Raw genomic sequence first — 19,057 nt, 5'->3', positions numbered from 1 at the left:
TGGAAGACATTTACACTTCCCTTCTGTGAGGCTCGTAACAATGTCATCCATGGTAGCCCCAGACAGACAATTGCCTTGAAATGGTAACCCAGTCAGAGCTTTTTTAGAAGCCCAGTCCGCAGACCAACACTTAAGCCCCAATACATGTCTAAGCACCACTGCAGAAACAGAGAGCTTAGCAACCAAGGAAAATAAAAAAATGTGCAGCGCTATAAGTAAACAAATGTCAAGAATGGTAATTATCGACAATAATACAGATGCAAAAGTCACAAAATCAAACTGGTGAAAATATTGTCAGTGACAAAAAAAAGGATATAAATTCACCTATAGTGACATATGATCAATATAAAAATATGAAAATACTGATAAATAAAATAATGGGTACCAATAAAGGTTAGTATCCATATGTGATGATAAGGGACCACATGATATAATAATAAGTCCCAGAAATAAGTGATCCAATGCAAATAAGTGACAATCACTGAGATCTTGACCAGACATCAGACTGAGTAGTGAGTAACATGAGAAGTCCACCGCCAGAAATACCAGTCTCTTACCGGAACAATTGGACTTATAAAGGTGTACACTTGACAAGCCAATCAAGCTTGGAAGGTAACCAAGAAGGCACCAATTCAGTACATGGAGTGCAGCATCTGGATGGGCGTTCCGGTGGATTCAGCAGAATGGACACAGCTTACATGCAGATCAGCCAAATCATGGGTAAAAGGAAAGAGATGGGGCACATAGCGTGATACTGTAACGGATGTTTATTCAGGATAAAATCATAAGTATTACACTTACATTTGCCAATGGGAATACAAGCACTTGAGAGAAAGACAGTAACCGTGGACCAGCAAGGAAAACCGACGCGTTTCGCCTAAACAGGCATCATCTGGGGTGCTGGTCACCCACAATCACTGTCTATATATAGATAAATGAAACCCCCTAATGAGCAACAGCTCTGGCGTTCGTATGCAGCTACTCTTTGTTTACTTCCGGTTTCAGGCAAGATGGAGCAGCCACATGAGTGTCAAGCCTCGTTTTGGAAACAGGAAGTATAACCAGGCTATTGTTTAGATCACTTCTGGGTGTGAGGCAAGATGGCGCTGCCGCCTGGGTTCCAAGCCTCATTATAATGAGCCAAAACAGGAAGTGACCTAATATAATAACAAACTGTGTTGTGGAAAGGCACAAGGATGTAAATAACATTATTAAGGGCTTAAGTAAAGAGAACCTGTTAACCATAATACAAAAGTAAGCATTGGTATTGTGTTTAATGTATATACCAAACACAACAACCAAGAAAAAAAAGTTATATTTATTATTAAAGTAATAAGAATAAATAATAGGTTAATAATTATAGATTTTCAGAGCTGGTGCTCACAATGGTTGCCAGTATAAAAGTACATGATAAACATATACAATGGTCATGTAAACAAAAATACATGCATAAATGCAAGAGTAGGTAATGTGCAATAAAATAAGAATAATAAAATGGAAAAATGATTAAAAATAATTAAATAAAAATATGGGTGAGAGAGACAATAGTAAGCACCTAGGATACACGATCAGTATAAAAATGAGTTAGCCTTGGTTAATAAAAGCGTTAATATCCCACTCTATATTAAGACCAAAGAGGGAGTAAGTCTGGAGATTAGCAACCAAGGGAACTGTGTCCAAGAGGCATCGCATACAAACTGCAGCCCCCAGACCAACTGGTCCACCAACTCAGTGAAAGCAGAGGGAATCTGCTTCCTCTCCAAGTCAGCCGGATCCTTGAAAGCTGGGAACTCCTCTACCAGAATCATGGTCTGCCTTGGGCAACCTTTAAGGAGTGACCTCACAAAGGGGTACCTCACAGCGAAGCGTCTTTGGAACCACAAAAGGACGTTTTGGACACTCCCAGTGTTTACGAACAAATATTCCAAAATAGGATAGACTTTTGCCGTGTGAGACAGTTTATGGGTGCCAAGGGGACCAGCACCTCCGCCGCAGCCACAGCAGCATCCTCCATCTTTAAAGTTTCCCTGCACAGATGTAATAAGGGAGACAGCCAGCACCTTCTTGGGGCCCTGGCTGAGACCCCACACAAGGGTCGCCTATGGAAACCCCGCACAGGGGGCACCACTGAACCCCCTCACAGGGGGCACTGGTTATGACCCCGCACAGGGGGCGCCTACGGATGCCCCGCACAGGGGACACCACTGGGCCCTTCACAGGGGGCACTGGCCGAGGCCCCTCACAGGGGGCATCCACTAAGGCCCCTCACAGGGGGCATCTAGGAAGGCCCCTCACAGGGGGCATCTAGGAAGGCCCCTCACAGGGCCGCCCCACACGTTGCCCAGACGGTTTGACGATTTGAGGGGTCCTCTATATGAGGCTTCCGTGCAAACCAAATCATTGTTCCTGGGTGCGTCCTACCTCTCCTAAATTGAAGAATGAACTTTGACCTTTACCATATAGAAATCTGTCAGGAATCTGTGAAAGTAAGCTCTCATGTGATCAGGTGATGTGCGGAGGAACGGAGTGTAAATACCAGACAATTTTCTCCAGAGCTCCTAATGGTGGGGATGGATTTTGCTGAGTGCTGGTGCCAAGTTTCCACCCCCCAGGATCACTGCAGGTGTGGAGAAAAGCTGTGTAAGAGGATATGGAGGAGAGATGAGGAGGAGATCCAGGAATCAGGATAAAGGTCAAGACAAGCAACAGACCAGCGCATCCAAGAGATGAAGCCGGGGTCACTACACAGAAAATCAATCCAAGGAAACAACAGGCAGGACGAGGAATAGCAAGAAGGAGCTCAGAGACAAATGAGAATATTGCTCAGGCAATGGGAGATTATCTCAGCATGACTTACATAATGAGGGGGAGGGGAGGAAATCACTTAAGGCATGGCTTGATTAATTTGCTTTGAATCTAGGAGCCAGCTGAAAAAGTTAGGAGAGTTTTTTTTTTAGGACAGTGTGGGTTGTCAGCGCCCGGGGCCAGGCAAGTAATTTGTGAGTAATCTGTGAGGTGCAGAACGTAGGACATGGGGTGCAGGAGATGGGTGCATGTAATGTGGTGCAGAAGGGTTTAGGTCACTGCAGGGGTACAGTATGCAGAATGCAGGACATGGGGTGCAGAATGCAGGACAGGGGGTGCAGGGTACTAGAGAAGGGTGTAGGTCACTACAGGGGTACAGTGTGCAGAATGCAGAACATAGGGTGAAGAGTGCAAAACATAGGACATGGGGTACAGGATACCGGAGAAGGGTGTGCAGGTCACCGCAGGACATGGGATGCAGGAGAAAGGTACAGGGTGCAGAATGCAGGACATGGGGAGCAACGTGCAGCATGCAGGACATGGGGAACAGGGTGAAGGACATAGGGTGCAGGTTGCAGAATGCAGGACATGGGGTACAGGGTACTGGAGAAGGGTGCAGGACATGGGGTGCAAAACATGGGGTGCAGAACACAGGACATGGGGTGCAGGGTGGAGGTCACCGCAGGACATGGGGTACAGGAGAAGGGTAGCATTTGCAGGACATGGGGTGCAGAATGCAGGACATGGGGCACATAACACAGAACATGATATGCTGGGTGCAGAATACAGGACATGATGCGCTGGGTGCAGAATGCAGGACATGTGGTTACATAATTAATCAGGTTAAAAAAAGACAAAAGTCCATCTAGTCAGCTCTTCTCAACCTTTAACTCTCTGCTTCGTCCCCCACCCCCTCTACCCACTAACTCTCTCACTGCCCAAGAGATTGCCAATTACTTCAAAGACAAGATTGATGCAATTCGTGAGGATACCTTCACTGTGCGTACGTCTTCCCCACCCAACATACCTGGCCTAACAGCGCATTCAACACTCTCCTCTTTTGAATTGGCTACTACTGAAGAGGTTACAAAACTTTTCTCAGGTGCCCACCTAACCAATTGTCCCTGTTCCCTCACAACTACTATTGTCACCCTCTTCTTCTATCCTATGCTCCCTCACTCACATCTTCAATCCCTCCCTCTCTAGTGGCAACTTCTCCTCCCCTCTAAAACATGCGCAGATCACTCCCATACTTAAAAAGCCCTTACTGGACCCCACCAACCTGAACAACTTAAGACCCATCTCATTGCTCCCATTCACCTCTAAACTTCTAGAACGCTTAGTCTACAACCGTCCTGGCTCCTACCTCAATGAAAATAACCTTCTTGACCCATTACAGTCTGGCTTTCGCTCGCAGCACTCCACGGAAACTGCCTTACTAAAATTTACTAACGATTTAATAATTGCTAAAACCAACAGCCAATACTCCATACTCCTACTACTTGACCTCTCTACGACCTTTGATACTGTTGACCACCCGCTCCTTCTTAATAAACTACATTCCCTTGGCCTCTGAGATTCTGCTCTATCCTGGTTCTCTGCCTATTTATCACAGCGCTCCTTTAGTGTCACCTACAACTCTGTCTCCTCCTCTCCGTTGCCCCTTTCTGTGGGGGTCCCCCCAAGGCTCTGTTCTTGGACCCCTTCTCTTCTCTATCTACACCTCCTCCCTTGGTCACTTGATAACTGCCCACGGCTTCCAATACCAATTATACGCCGATGACACCCAAATCTATCTGTCTACTCCTCACCTCACTCCTTCAGTCTCCTCTCACATTACTAACTTACTAACTGACATATCAGCATGGATGTCGCACCACTTCCTTAAACTAAATCTCTCTAAAACTGAGCTATTAATATTCCCCCCCGCCCGTGCCCCCCTCCATGACTTTTCCATCAAAATCAACAATGCAACCATCAGTCCCTCCCCTCACGCCAGGGTACTAGGTGTAATCCTAGACTCTGAACTGTCATTTCAGCCCCAAGTCCAATCGTTGTCAAAAGTTTGTAAATTCACCTCCGTAACATCTCTAAAATTCTCCCCTTTTTAACAAATGAAACCACCAAGCTCCTCATTCACTCCCTTGTTATCTCTCGCCTTGACTATTGCAACTTCTTTCTCATTGGCCTGCCTCTCCATAGGCTATCCCCTCTTCAGTCTATCATGAATGCTGCTGCCAGACTTATACACCTTACCAACCGCTCAGTGTCTGCCAGCCCTCTACTCCAATCCCTACACTGGCTCCCAATCACCCAGCAAATTAAATTCAAAATACTAATCACAACATACAAAGCCATTCACAACTCTGCTACATCACCAACCTTGTCTCCAAATATCACCCAAATCGTCCTCTCCGCTCTTCTCAAGACCTCCTATTCTCAAGCTCTCTCGTCTCCTTCTCCCATTCTTGTCTCCAGGATTTCTCCAGAGCCTCTCCCATCCTCTGGAACTCGCTACCTCCACCGTTCCGGCTATCTCCTACTCTTGCTACCTTCAGGCGATCCCTGAAAACTCATCTTTTCAGGAAAGCCTATTATGTCTCCAACTAATCTTCTACCACTTCCATCAGCTCATTTCCCAGGCTTGTCCTGGTTACTCCTGTAAGGACCCTGTAGTCCTGTTTCTCAGCACCTTGTGGGGATCTTTGTGGCAGTGCCGAGGTGGCACCATGTTGGAGATTCGGTCCCGCTCCTTCCTCTCTGTTCTGCCGGAGGGCTTTGCAGGGACACAGGCAGCTGTGGGTGGAAGCAGGAGACAATGGTGACAGAATTGCGGCCGGAGAAAGGAGAAAGATCGGCAGTGGGAGCTCAGTGAGATGAGTCCTCTCATGCCGCTGTCCTGCCCAGTCCACCCCTCACTTCACAGGTCGGGAGCCATCTCCTCCTCCTCCGATTCCCTCACCCTCCCACCTGGCCCCGCTCCGAGCCACATTCCTGTCTGTACAATGTGTCCGGGGTTTCAGGCAGAAACATTATTCAGACCAACAGTGAGAATGGGCTGACAAGAGCCCAGGGGCCAGGACCCCATTTCTAGTCACCATGGTGACCTGGGATTTGTTGAGCCCTGACTTAAGGTGACCATAGATACATGGAAATTCAGCTGGTTCAGCAGGGATCGGTCACATTTCCATCCATGTGTGGTCACTGCCGGATAAAAGTCACTCCATCAGCGGCTGCAGCCAATAGCCTCATCACTGATCTGTGTATTCTAAAAGCGGAGGAGCGCCCCCCATTGTCAGAATACAATAGTGCAGCGGGGAGGATTCCCCCATCCCCCTCCAATGTGTGGATGGGGGATTCTCTTCAGTTTTTTATTTCTCAGTCCGCTGGCTGAACGATAAAACTGAACCATGTATGGCCAGCTTTGGAAGCAAAATATATTAATGGTCAACTGATCCCCCTGAAGGGATTAATCTACATATTACCTCCTCTGCTGGCAGATCCAGTGTTTCGTCAGATTAGGCGACCCGTCAGAATGTCTAACGGAAGTGACGTCTGTCGCCGCCATCTTGCTACACCCCGCACTTCTCCATAGTAAGGATACATGAGAAGGGGGAAAGTGGACATCTTGTTACACCCACCGGAGTTTTGCATTTTACATTTATTTTTAACAGTAAACTGAGGTTATATAGTGAAATACAGTACTTAGAACTCCGTCCGACTGGTTAGATGTTAAATTTTAAAAGCAGTGGCAAGCCTGCTCATCTCATAGGTTTGCTAATCTGACAGAATGTCAAAAACCATGAAATCAGGCCGAGGCAGAAGTACAGTTAAATCACACTTGTTTAATAATAAAAGTAAAAAGAAACTAACGTAGTCAAAACAAAGTTCAGTAACCGGAACGGATAGTCAGCCAAGCCAGAAGTCAGAGATCAATGTAGTGGAACAGCATGCCGGATCTGGAGCCAGAAGGGATGTTAGCAAAGCAAGTCTTTGAACAGGAAGGCAGGAGATAGTCTTTGTGATGTTGACCAAGGCGAAGGCAGAGATTCACTGGGCTGAACGGCTTAAGTAGGCAGGACTGACGAGCAGGATATCATCAACAGCTGAGTAACTGTGGGGAGATAGGAGGCGGCAATAAGCCGACAGATAAGCGGCCAGCTCAGAGAAGGAAGGGCTGAGCCCAGCCCTGACACAGAACACCTATGCTTTTAAAATTCAACATCTAAACATTCATACAGAGTTCTAAGTACTGTATTCCACTATATAAACTCACTTTACTGTTAAAAATACGTGTAAAATGCAAAACTCCGGTGGGTGTAACAAGTTGTCCGCTTTCCCCCATCTCAGTGTATCCTTTCTATGGAGCAGTGCGGGGTGTAGCAAGATGGCGATGACGGAACATCACTTCCGTTACCATTTCTGACAAGTCCCCATATCTGACGGAACACCAGCAATGTCTCCTCTCTACTTCCTATAGAATGTCCTATGAGTACCTGACATCATTTCCTGTCTTCCATAGAGTCTTCCTGTCTGGGTAGACGTGAGGTCACCACCTTGTGGAGCTCAGAGGAACTGCAGCCCCAAGAAACATCTCATAGTGTGAACACGGCCTTGTGCTGTGTGTGTATGTACTGTATATCCTTATAGATGGGTCATCTCCACTCCCACCAAGGGGGATAGAAATATATTACTGCTCGGGGGGGAGACATTTTGGCCCCTTTGATTTTGCAGTAAAATTGATTGCAGATTTAGTCATGTAGAACATCTGTTATATGGATACAAAGAACCCCAGCCGAGAGTAAAGGGTGGAAATGGCTCCTGATCCCCAGATTTGGGCAATTATGTCACCAATATAAATAGAATAAAACCCGCGCTATGTGTAACAACTCAAATACCTACAAAAATAACTTATACCGGACTGCTGCTGTAACAAAGGTAAGTATTCCCTTTATCAACTAGAAGAGCATTATGTGTCACAGCGCTGTCCTATTGTGTGTGCACATAAATCATCACAAATACACTAAAATATGTGGAGACATTCATATATAAAGTGCTAGGGGCTCAAATAATATTCTCTGCAGATCTACTGCTTCCACTTTACACCTACTTCAGGGGGGAAGAGGAATTCTAGGGACTTTGAGGAGGCCAGGACCTGGTAAGGTCGCGTATTTCCATCCCTATGGGACTTTGAGTGAAATCATGACCTGGTAAGGTCATGTATTTCCATCCCTGACGAGTCAAAATGAAGGTAATGGGGAAAGTGGGACTTTGAATTAAGCACTTGGTAGCACATAGGTAATTGAGCTGAACAAGGGAATTTTATTTTGTGTACATAGTTAACAGTCATAGATGTCAATATTAATATCAAGGTGATAAGTTGGCACTGAGGCAAGGATAAATGACCATAAATAACGATATACATATCTCAAATGCGATCATTGGTACAACATTTGGACAAGATAATAAAAAGATTAGATGGTACATGTGATGATATAAAACCATAAGTAAAACCATAATAAAACTCCACAGTTCAACCAAAATTGGATTAAATATATTCGTAGATACGGGTTAATGCCTGCAGGACCTAAGGCCTCACTTGGACCTGTAGAGGTACAAATTGCATAAAGCTTGAAGATCAAGATATAAATGAATGAGAAACACGGCATCAAGTAGCTCTACGCGTTTCGTGGCTTATCCGCCACTCATCAGGAGCATGCGTGTAATAATCTATAGTGGGAGTGATAAGAAAATTGATCCGTCAATAAAGTTGGGGTAGGGTAAGACCCCAATCAACATCAAAGTGCATACCTACCAATTGAGGCCCAACGGTTACCAGTGCAGTGGCAGGGCACCAAGGACATCGGGCAGCATTCCCAACCGGGGGTCCATTACCTTCGTTTTGACACCTACTTCATTGATCTTATGGTGTTTATCAATAAATTAAGTAAACTGATCCATGTGCAAATTCATATACAACATAAAGTGCTTTGTGCTCAAGATGTTGTTCCCTGCAGATCCACTGCTTCCACTTTACACCTACTTCTTTATTCTCAAAATATTTTCTCCTTTTTTTTTCAAAAAACTATGAATCTGTGCAAATTCATGTAATCATACAATATTTTGTGCTCAATATAGTGTTCTCTGCAAGTCCGCTGCTTCCACTTTGCATCTACTTCAATCAACGTATTTTTCTAAAAAAAAAAATTCCACCAATCAATGAAAAGTTGATAAGGTGTAAAGTTCTCGGTGCGCCAAACTGTGCCAGCTGTAGTGTAGCCACGCCTTCTTCCACCTCTTACACACGTGATGGTGAGGGCGCCCCCTTAGTAGTGCTTCCCCACTCACCAGAGCAATATGACTCCCAGCTTTTCATCTACCAGAGTCACCAACATCCTTCACACTCTCCTCACCTCCGATGGCAAAGGAACTGGATCCTCCTCGCTCACTCCTGAGAGTCTGCTGAGCTTTCTGTCATCTCCCTCCTAGACTCCTCCTCTGACCGCTGTTCTAGCAGGAGCTCCGCCTCTTCATACACACTCAGAGCTCTGCCTCTTCATACACACTCAGAGCTCCGCCTCTTCATACACACTCAGAGCTCCGCCTCTTCATACACACTCAGAGCTCCGCCTCTTTATACACACTCAGAGCTCCGCCTCTTCATACACACTCAGAGCTCCGCCTCTTCATACACACTCAGAGCTCCGCCTCTTCATACACACTCAGAGCTCCGCCTCTTCATGCACACTCAGAGGTCCGCCTCTTCATGCACACTCATAGTTCTGCCTCTTCATACACACTCAGGGCTCCGCCTCTTCATACACACTCAGAGCTCCGCCTCTTCATACACACTCGGAGCTCCGCCTCTTCATACACACTCAGAGCTCCGCCTCTTCATACACACTCAGAGCTCCGCTCTTCATACACACTCAGAGCTCCGCCTCTTGATGAACACTCAGGGCTCCGCCTCTTCATACACACTCAGAGCTCCGCCTCTTCATACACACTTAGGGGCTCCGCCTCTTCATACACACTCAGGGCTCCGCCTCTTCATACACACTCAGGGCTCCGCCTCTTCATACACACTCAGAGCTCCGCCCCTTCATACACACTCAGAGCTCCGCCTCTTCATACACACTCAGAGCTCCGCCTCTTCATACACATTCAGAGCTCCGCCTCTTTATACACACTCAGGGAGGAGAGAAAGGGGAAGGATATACAGTACATACACACACAGCACAAGGCCGTGTTCACACTACGAGATGTTTCTCGGGGCTGCAGTTCCTCTGAGCTCCACAAGGTGGTGATCTCACCTCTACCCAGACAGGAAGTCTCTATGGAATACAGACAGGAAGTGATGTCAGATAGACAGGACATTCCATAAGACGTAGAGAGAAGACACTGCTGGATCTGGCGGCAGAGGAGGTAATATGTAGATTAACCCCTTCAGGGGGATCAGTTGATGATTAATATATTTTGCTTCCAAAGCTGGCCATACATGGTTCAGTTTTATCGTTCAGCCAGCGGGATGAGAGGAAAAAACTGAAGTGATCCCCCCATCCACACATTGGAGGGGGATGGGGGAATCCTCCCCGCTGCACTATTGTATTCTGACAATGGGGGGCGCTCCTCCGCTCTCAGAATACACAGATCAGTGATGAAGCTATTGGCTGCAGCCGCTGATCGAGTGACTTTTATCCGGCAGTGACCACACATGGATGGAAATGTGACCGATCCCTGCTGAACCAGCTGAATTTCCATGTATCTATGGTCACCATAAGTGACTTCCTCCCCTCCCCCTCATCTCCTTCATTATGTAAGTCATGCTGAGATAATCTCCCATTGGCTGAGCAATATTCTCATTTGTCTCTGAGCTCCTTCTTGCTATTCCTCGTCCTGCCTGTTGTTTCCTTGGATTGATTTTCTGTGTAGTGACCCCGGCTTCATCTCTTGGATGCGCTCGTCTGTTGCTTGTCCTGACCTTTATCCTGATTCCTGGATCTCCTCCTCATCTCTCCTCCATATCCTCTTACACAGCTTTTCTCCACACCTGCAGTGATCCTGGGGGGTGGAAACTTGGCAGCAGCACTCAGCAAAATCCATCCCCACCATTAGGAGCTCTGGAGAAAATTGTCTGGTATTTACACTCCGTTCCTCCGCACGTCACCTGATCACATGAGAGCTTACTTTCACAGATTCATGTCCTATGACATCACACTGACCTCACAGCCCTTCCTCCCAATGTCCCTTCTTCTGTTTTTGTTTTCTGATGCTCTTAGGATGTGGGCGGACCCTTGGCATCCTCACTAGCAAAGTGGGACTGTTGGTCCTGCGTTGTATGTAATGACATAAGAATGCCTGCAGCAAGCTTTGAACCTACATAGTGGGGGTCCTGTGTGGGTAAATTATACCTTTGCCTGAAGTGGGGCTTTAATAAAATGGAGACCTGAATGATGAGGTGAGGAGGATTCTGGGAATATTATTTGATTTTACTATTTGTGTTCAGATCTAGATATTTCCTCCTGTGAAATCTGGAGATCATATGACCATCACATTGCCTCCACCTCCCTCCCTGATAGAATAGAGAAATAAAAAGAAGATTCTAGAAGTCACCAGAGAGATCATGGAGAAGAGGTGAGCGGTGCAGGGAATTCTGGGACATTATTCAGTAACAGACAAGGGATGTGTCTGGATGGTGACTTTATCATTGTGTGTGTCAGGTTCCTATAAGGTGTCAGGATGTCACTGTCTATTTCTCCATGGAGGAGTGGGAGTATTTAGAAGGACACAAGGATCTCTACAAGGACGTCATGATGGACAATCAGCCGCCCCTCACATCACCGGGTAAGAGGAGACTTTATTGTAAAGGAGATAGCAGTACGGAGGGTCCACCTAGATCCCCCATCATCTGATAAACACATAGAAACAATGTATTCAGTCAGTGTGTGTGTTTCCTACAGATGGATCCAGTAATGGGAACCCACCAGAGAGATGTCCCCGTCCTCTGTATTCCCGGGATTCCACACAGGAAGATCACACCATCCCTCACCATCATCAGGTAGATGAGGAACAATCACTGATAGTATCATTAGGATCTGTACATTATCTGCATTGTACCATTGATGTCATTTTTATTCTATATTCAGAGTGGAAATCTGAGAGATTCTAAAGTTGAGGTTAAAGAAGAGATAAAAGAGGAGGATGATGAGGATGGGGTGGTGGAGGAGTCAGAGTATCTTAAAAAATACAAAGTTCTGTACCAGAACATCATGGTGGAGTCATCCAGCTACAGAAACCCACCAGAGAGATGTCCCCGTCCTCTGTATTCCCGGGATTCTACACAGGAAGATCACACCATCCCTCACTGTTACAAGGTTGGTGGGACAGAGGATATAAAACACACTTACAGAGACAATGTGTGGATTTTATATGTGATTTCACAATAATATAGCTTACAGATGATATTCACTCTCATTTTCTTGATTTAGAGTGGAGATCCAATCGATATAGAATTTGAAGTTAAAGCAGAAGAAGAAGAGAGGTATGTGAGGAATGATAAGCAGTCTATGGAGGAGGATGAAATAACAGGGACATTTATAGAGGAGGACACTCCTACAGAGATCAGCACAGGTGGGTGATTGACACTAAATACATTCCTCCACCCATACTGCTCACTGATTGGTCCAGAGTAGGGCAAGGACTGGGTGATATCAGCCTGTAATACCCTGGTCACTTTCCTGAGCTGTGTTCTCCATCCTGTATAATCTTCCTTCTTTGTGCTGCAGACACAATTTATGTATCTAGACTGGATTTATGGAGATTCTGGGGTTCAGCTGGCAGGAAAATGTTCATTTTCAACATAGGTGTTACTAGACCTAGGCACCTGGGGTATGTGTTTTGGGTCTTCTGCCCCATACCCGGGTCTAGCAAGATGTCTGACAGAACAGTTCTTTCAGGGTTACCTACTCTGTTGTTTGCTGGCTATGCCGCGTGGAGGGATATGTCTGTATAGTCTCAGACCCAATCATTGAGTGCAGTCTCAGGAGATGGGAGGCAGCGGTGAGGGATCTCTGCAACTTGGCTTCAGTAAACATTTAAGCTTCCACTGGTTACTGAACTATATACTCTATGTTGTACATTACATCATTCTGATACTATAAAATTCTAACTGTTGTATCCTATATAACATGTTGTACATTATGTAGTCCTGACTTCTTTTGCACCCATTTCCTACCAGCTGAACATTTTATAGCTGATGATTTGATTGGAGCACAGACTTTTACATGTTGCTAATAATGTGATAACATCCTCAAACTTTGGAACCTTAAACAGAAAGTGATAATGAGGGAGGAGTCAATAATCCAATGATGGAGGTCTTCAGGATCAGTCCAGTCTTCATCTTGGTTGTTCTCCCCCCATCCTCACTCTCTGACCTCTGGTGGGGCTCAGCCCCGCTGTTATTCATGACTAAATCATGGACTAAATAAGGAAGTGCAGGACTTCTTGTGTTGGGAAGATGGCAATGAGTGATAGAGGGGGTGGGGACACTCGTCCTATAATCCCCTCATCACTGTCACTCTTATAAAAGACAGTTCTCGTTGTTTCCTCACTCTCTGACTAAGGTCCATGAATAAAGAAATGAACTGGTAGGAGATCAGAGGACCCATTTACTAGTTACCTTTAAGGGGGAATTGTAATATCCTCAGAGACAAAGCTGCCTGATGTGGGCGGAGTCCTGGTTTAGGGGAATCAATCTGCTCATGTCTAGTAATAATCTTTTTATTTCTATTTTAGTAGATGGACGGGAGATGAAGAAAACCTCAGAGGATTGTCTCACTTTGTCTCCAGACTGTAAAGTAGAAGATGAGGACATCACACAGTATAGTCCAGGAGAAAACCCGGCTAACTCAAATGTCCATCCGGTACCACACAGTGTAGATGGTCCATCGTATTCCTCTTATCCTGAGGAACCTCAGACTGTGAGGGACGGTGCCGTCCTTCCAACAGATAAGAGGTTTTCCTGTCCTGAGTGCGGGAAATGTTTTACAGCGAAATCCAGTCTTTCCACACATCAGAGATTTCACACCGGGGAGAAGCCTTATTCCTGTCCTGAGTGCGGGAAATGTTTTTCAGCGAAGTCCAATCTTTACACACATCAGAGATCTCACACCGGGGAGAAGCCTTATTTCTGTCCTGAGTGCGGGAAATGTTTTTCAGCAAAGTCCAATCTTTACACACATCAGAGATCTCACACCGGGGAGAAGCCGTATTCCTGTCCTGAGTGCGGGAAATTTTTTTCACGGAGTTCTTATCTTTACATACATCTGAGATCTCACACGAGGGAGAAGCCGCATTCCTGTCCTGAGTGCGGGAAATGTTTTTCACAGAAGTCCAATCTTTACAGACATCAGAGATCTCACATGGGGGAGAAGCCATACTCCTGCCCTGAGTGAGGGATTTGTTCTTCATCATGTAAGAAACAGTTTCAGGGGTGTGGATGTTTTTTTTTAAAAAACGACTTGTCCAAGAAACTAAATCAGGGTCCCAATCTCCTTGTCCCTTATGACAGTCTCCTTTTCCTCATCTACCAGAGAGCTCAGCAGCGGTGTGGGAGTTCATTGAAAACTACAAGCTGACATCGGCAAAGGACAGAACTCTGTGAATGAATGGCACGGCCGCGCTCTTTTCATAAAGGGGAACTTCTCACCGCACAGCTGTCACACAGAGGGCTCGGATCGCTGAGCCACTGCAGGAACAGCAACATGTAACATGTTCCTGAAGGTGAACGTTTCCTTTAACCCTTTAAATGCCAGAGCTGGCTTTGCAAGTTTTTTTTTGCCCATATGTTTAACACCTTCAATGCCGGGCACTTTCACCCCCTTCCTGCCCAGGCCAATTTTCACCGCTCTCACACTTTGAATGACAATTGCGCGGTCATGTAACACTGTACCCAAATAAAATTGATGTCCTTTTTTCCCACAAATAAAGCTTTCTTTTGGTGGTATTTGACCACCTCTGGGGTTTTTATTTTTTTGTGCTAGAAATAAAACACTGTATATGTGGGGGCGGGTGTTATGTGCTTGGGTTTAAATTTAATTTTGTACATTTAAAGAGAAAAAGTTTTTTTTTTCATCACATAGAGCAGCCTTTTTCAACCAGGGTGCCTTGAGGTTTCTTCAGGGGTGCCTTGGCAAAATGCTTAACAATTTCCCCAAAATTGTATACAAGCCAGAGGGTGGATGAAGCCTTTTAGTTACACAAAGCCACAGGTTTTCATTGTGCACCATTACAACCTTCCAGCTGTCAACCTCCTAATAACATCATAAGTTGATAAGGAAGATGTCAGTTGCTTGAATACAATCCTTGTGTGACCCTCCCCTGTCCATCTCCATAAGCTTTGGGGTCTCATTAGCTGAGTGAAGAGAAACACTGAGGGAGAAGATAAACACTGGAATACTAGTCAGTACCAGTTGGAAAAAGTGTATTTGCTGTGGAAGAATAAATTACTTCTAACATTGGGTGTCCTACATGTGTTGATGTTGTTTCATTATGTAGAACTATTAGAATAGTTTTTATGTTTTTGACTGGGGTGCTTCAAGACTGTCCTTAATTTTAAAGGGTGCCTCAAGACTGTCCATAATTTTGGAGGGTGCCTCAAGGCTATCCATAAATTTGGAGGGTATCTCAAGACTGTCCATAATTTTGGAGGGTGCCTAAAAACTGTCCATAACTTTGGAGGGTGCCATAAGATTGTCCATAAGCTTGGAGGGTGCCTCAAGATTACCCATAATTTTGGAGGGCGCCTCAAGATTTCCATAATTTTGGAGGGTACCTCAAGACTGTCTATAAATTTGGAGGGTATCTCAAGACTGTCCATAATTTTGGAGGGTGCCTCAAAACTGTCCATAATTTTGAAGGGTGCCTCAAGATTGTCCATAATTTTGAAGGGCACCTCAAGATCGTCTATAATTTTGGAGGACTCCCCAAGACTGTTCATAATTTTGGAGAGTACCTTGACTAATAAAGCGTTGAGAAACACTGACATAGAGGACAAAGTCCCCTATGTGATGATTTTTAGACATGTGCAATTAGTTTCATTACAAATTTGTTATTCGTATATATTCGTTAATTTGTAAACATACGAATGAACGAAAGTTTTACTACAAATTCGACAAAACAACAAATTATCGAAAAGAACGAATATGCAAAATAACGAATACTAAATAATGAAATTAGAAACAACGAAAATACGAAAGAATGAAAACTAGAAACAACGAAAATACCAAACAAAGATTCTAAACAGAACGAAAATCTGAAAAAAACGAAAACCTAGAAACAACGAAAATACCGAACAAAGATTCAAAATAACAAAAATCAAAATGAATGAAAATGCGCAAAACCAAAGTGTACTAAAAAAAGCAGAAATAAAATTAAGGATGAGAGAAGCCACCAAACATATAAAGAAAGTGTTCCCACACAAAGAAAAGGCAATAAAATAAAAGAAATAGGTGGCGCTAACTGGAGTGTATAAATAATAAGCCAGGACCTCGAGGACTTGAAAATAAAGAAGGTCCATGATCCAGGAGACATAAAAAGTGGGATAAAAAAATTGGAAGCTAGAAAAGAGATTGTGATAAGGCAGGCGGACAAGGGAGGGGTCATAGTCATCCAATCTAAGGATGCCTATAAAGAGGAACTGAATAGGCAATTGAGTGATGAAGATACCTATCAGAAGTTGCCCAGTAACCCTACAATAAGATACAGGAAAGAACTGGCGAGAGTGATACAGAAAGGATCCCAAAAAAGGTCTATTAAACAAAAAAGAAGAAAAATATCTCCAATCGAATACGTGCAGAATACCTGTAATCTATACACTACCAAAGATCCATAAGGATAAAAATAAAGCTCCTGGTAGACCCATCGTTAATGGGGTATAATCTGTTGGCGCGAGGATTGGAGAATACATTGACTGGTTTTTACAGCCACTGGTGAAAAAAAACAGATCCTACCTCAGGGACACCAAGCATCTTATTCAATTATTGAATGATGTTACTTTGACCGAAGAGCCTATCTATATGGCAACAGCTGACGTCACGTCACTCTATACGATTATTAACCATGAAGAGGCTATCCAAGCAATGAAGTGGGCTTTAAGAGGCCTTAGTGACTTAAAATGTGCACAACTGAGGTTTATTTTGGATTGTCTGAGGTTTAGTCTAGTTTCTAATTATTTTTGGTATGAGAAATCTTTTTTTAAACAGATATGTGGCATTGCAATGGGCGCAAAATGCGCGTCGAGTGTAGCCAACCTGTATATGTTGGAATGGAAAGAAGAGGCACTATATAAAAAATTCCCACCACAGCTATTACTATTCAAACGTTATATAGACAATATCATTGCTGTTTGGAGTGGAGACAAAGAAAGTCTTATTGACTTCTTGTTTGACCTTAATAATAATGATAAAAATATAAAGCTGACCTGGGAGATAAGTGATGAGGAGATCCACTTCCTGGACCTATTGATTAAGAAAGAAGAGAGAAAACTTACTACTCAGACAAACCCGTGGACAGAAATAGTTATTTGCCTTTGGATAGCTGCCATTATGCACCATGGTTAGATAATATACCAAAGTGTCAATTAATTAGAATAAGACGAAACTGTACAACAAAAGAAACGTTTTTTAAACAGGCGGAATTAATTGGAGAGTGATTTGTGCAAAATGGTTACTGTCCGGAAGTTATAGATGAAAGAATAAGAGATGTGGCGGCGTTGCATAGAGGGAAGCTGATGCAGGACAAAAAAGCTGAAAAATACAGAAAATAATAACACTCTATCACTTTTCATGGACTTCAATACCCAACATAAACAAATCAAAAGAATTGTTAGAAAATATCGGAATATCATCAAAGCAGACCGCCATCTCGGTACTATTCTCCCAGAGAAGCCCAGATTTATTTACCGGAGGGCTCCAACCCTCAGAGAACGTTTAGCAAAAAATGTGCTTGATCCTCCCACCAGGAAGAACCTCCCCTTCTTTGAAGGGAAAGATTATTACCCCGGCAAAAAGTGTTACACTTGTAATAACACCAAAGAAAGCAAGAAAAAGAAATCCAGTTTTATCTCTACTGTAACGACAAAAGAATATCTAATAGAGGACTTCATATCATGTCGGACTGAGGGAGTGGTTTTCTTATTAGAATGCCCATGCTGGATCCAATATATTGGTAGAATAAAAAGGGAACTCTGGAAAAGACTGAGGGAACACGTCCAAAATATAAAAAAGGGCTTTGTAAAGCACAGCCTGTCAAGACATTATGCAGAATTCCACAATAAAGATCCCTCATCCCTATTGGTATGTGGCATTGAAAAATACAAACCCCACTGGAGAGGAGACAATACGGTGATCAAAATTAGCTAATCAGAGTCGAGATGGATACACGAAATACGTACTTTGACTCCATTGGGACATAACGTTGAATTTCATCTCAACTGTTTTATTTCTTTTTTTTTCAGTCAAGGCACCCTCCAACATTATGGACAGTCTTGAGGCACTATTCTGATAGTTCTACATGTTGCAACAACATCCACACACGTAGGACACCCAACATTATAAGTGATTTATTCTTCCAAAGCAAATACACTTTTGCAAACTGTAACTGACTAGTATTCCAATGTTTCTCTTCTCCCTCAGTTTTTCTCTATCACTTAGCTAATGAGACCCCAAAGCTGATGGAGAGGGGCGGGGGAGGGTCACACACAAGGATGATATTCAGGCAACTGACATCCTTCTTAACAATGATGTCATTGGTCGTTAGGAGGTTGGCAGCTAGAAGGTTGTAATGGTGTACAATGAAAACTTGTGGCTTTGAAAAAAAAAAGGCTTCATCCACCCTCCGGCTTGTATACAATTTTGGAGCAATTTTTAAACATTTTGCCAAGGTGTCCCTGAAGAAACCTCAAGGCACCCTGTTTTTTTTTTAAGTTGTACAAAATCAAATTTAAACCCAGGCACATAAACCCCCGCTCCCCAAAAAAAATCTGAGGCCCCGCCCCCACATATACGCATGTACATACATAAACTCACACATTGAGGCGCCTACACCTGAAAACGTTGCTTGCGGTACACATGTTACATATCGCCATGCACCGCGGAATGAGAGCGATAATTATATCACCAGACCTCCTCTGTAACACTAAACTGATGACCTATAGGGGGCTTTTAAAGTATCGCCTACAGAAAATATAGGATAC

At 44.2% G+C, this 19,057-nt stretch overlaps 2 protein-coding genes across 3 annotated transcripts in view; both read left to right on the top strand.

The window, feature by feature from the left end:
* LOC141121724 (uncharacterized) overlaps positions 1-19,057 on the top strand; it is a 197,573-nt gene that overhangs the window by 154,591 nt on the left and 23,925 nt on the right.
* On the top strand, positions 10,102-14,814 carry LOC141121694 (uncharacterized). Of its 2 annotated transcripts, none has more exons than XM_073611402.1 (7): positions 10,102-10,230; positions 11,312-11,439; positions 11,526-11,649; positions 11,766-11,863; positions 11,952-12,179; positions 12,294-12,435; positions 13,603-14,814. In XM_073611402.1, the coding sequence occupies exons 3-7, from the start codon at positions 11,565-11,567 to the stop codon at positions 14,256-14,258; spliced, it is 1,209 nt and encodes a 402-aa protein (XP_073467503.1). In that variant the 5' UTR covers positions 10,102-10,230; positions 11,312-11,439; positions 11,526-11,564; the 3' UTR covers positions 14,259-14,814. The 2 variants fall into 2 exon arrangements, with proteins under 2 accessions (XP_073467503.1, XP_073467502.1); XM_073611401.1 differs by having other exon boundaries at positions 13,600-14,814.

Source organism: Aquarana catesbeiana, unplaced genomic scaffold (genome assembly GCF_042186555.1).
Source record: "Aquarana catesbeiana isolate 2022-GZ unplaced genomic scaffold, ASM4218655v1 unanchor228, whole genome shotgun sequence".
NCBI classification, from domain to species: Eukaryota; Metazoa; Chordata; class Amphibia; order Anura; family Ranidae; genus Aquarana; species Aquarana catesbeiana.
This window is presented reverse-complemented; position numbering and strand designations above follow the sequence as displayed.

Coding starts and splice junctions, on each gene's coding strand:
- LOC141121694 (XM_073611401.1), top strand. CDS start 11,565: ATGGAGGAGTGGGAGTATTTAGAAGGACACAAGGATCTCTACAAGGAC. Junction 11,650..11,765: donor GCCGCCCCTCACATCACCGG/GTAAGAGGAGAC, acceptor TGTTTCCTACAG/ATGGATCCAGTAATGGGAAC. Junction 11,864..11,951: donor CCATCCCTCACCATCATCAG/GTAGATGAGGAA, acceptor TTCTATATTCAG/AGTGGAAATCTGAGAGATTC.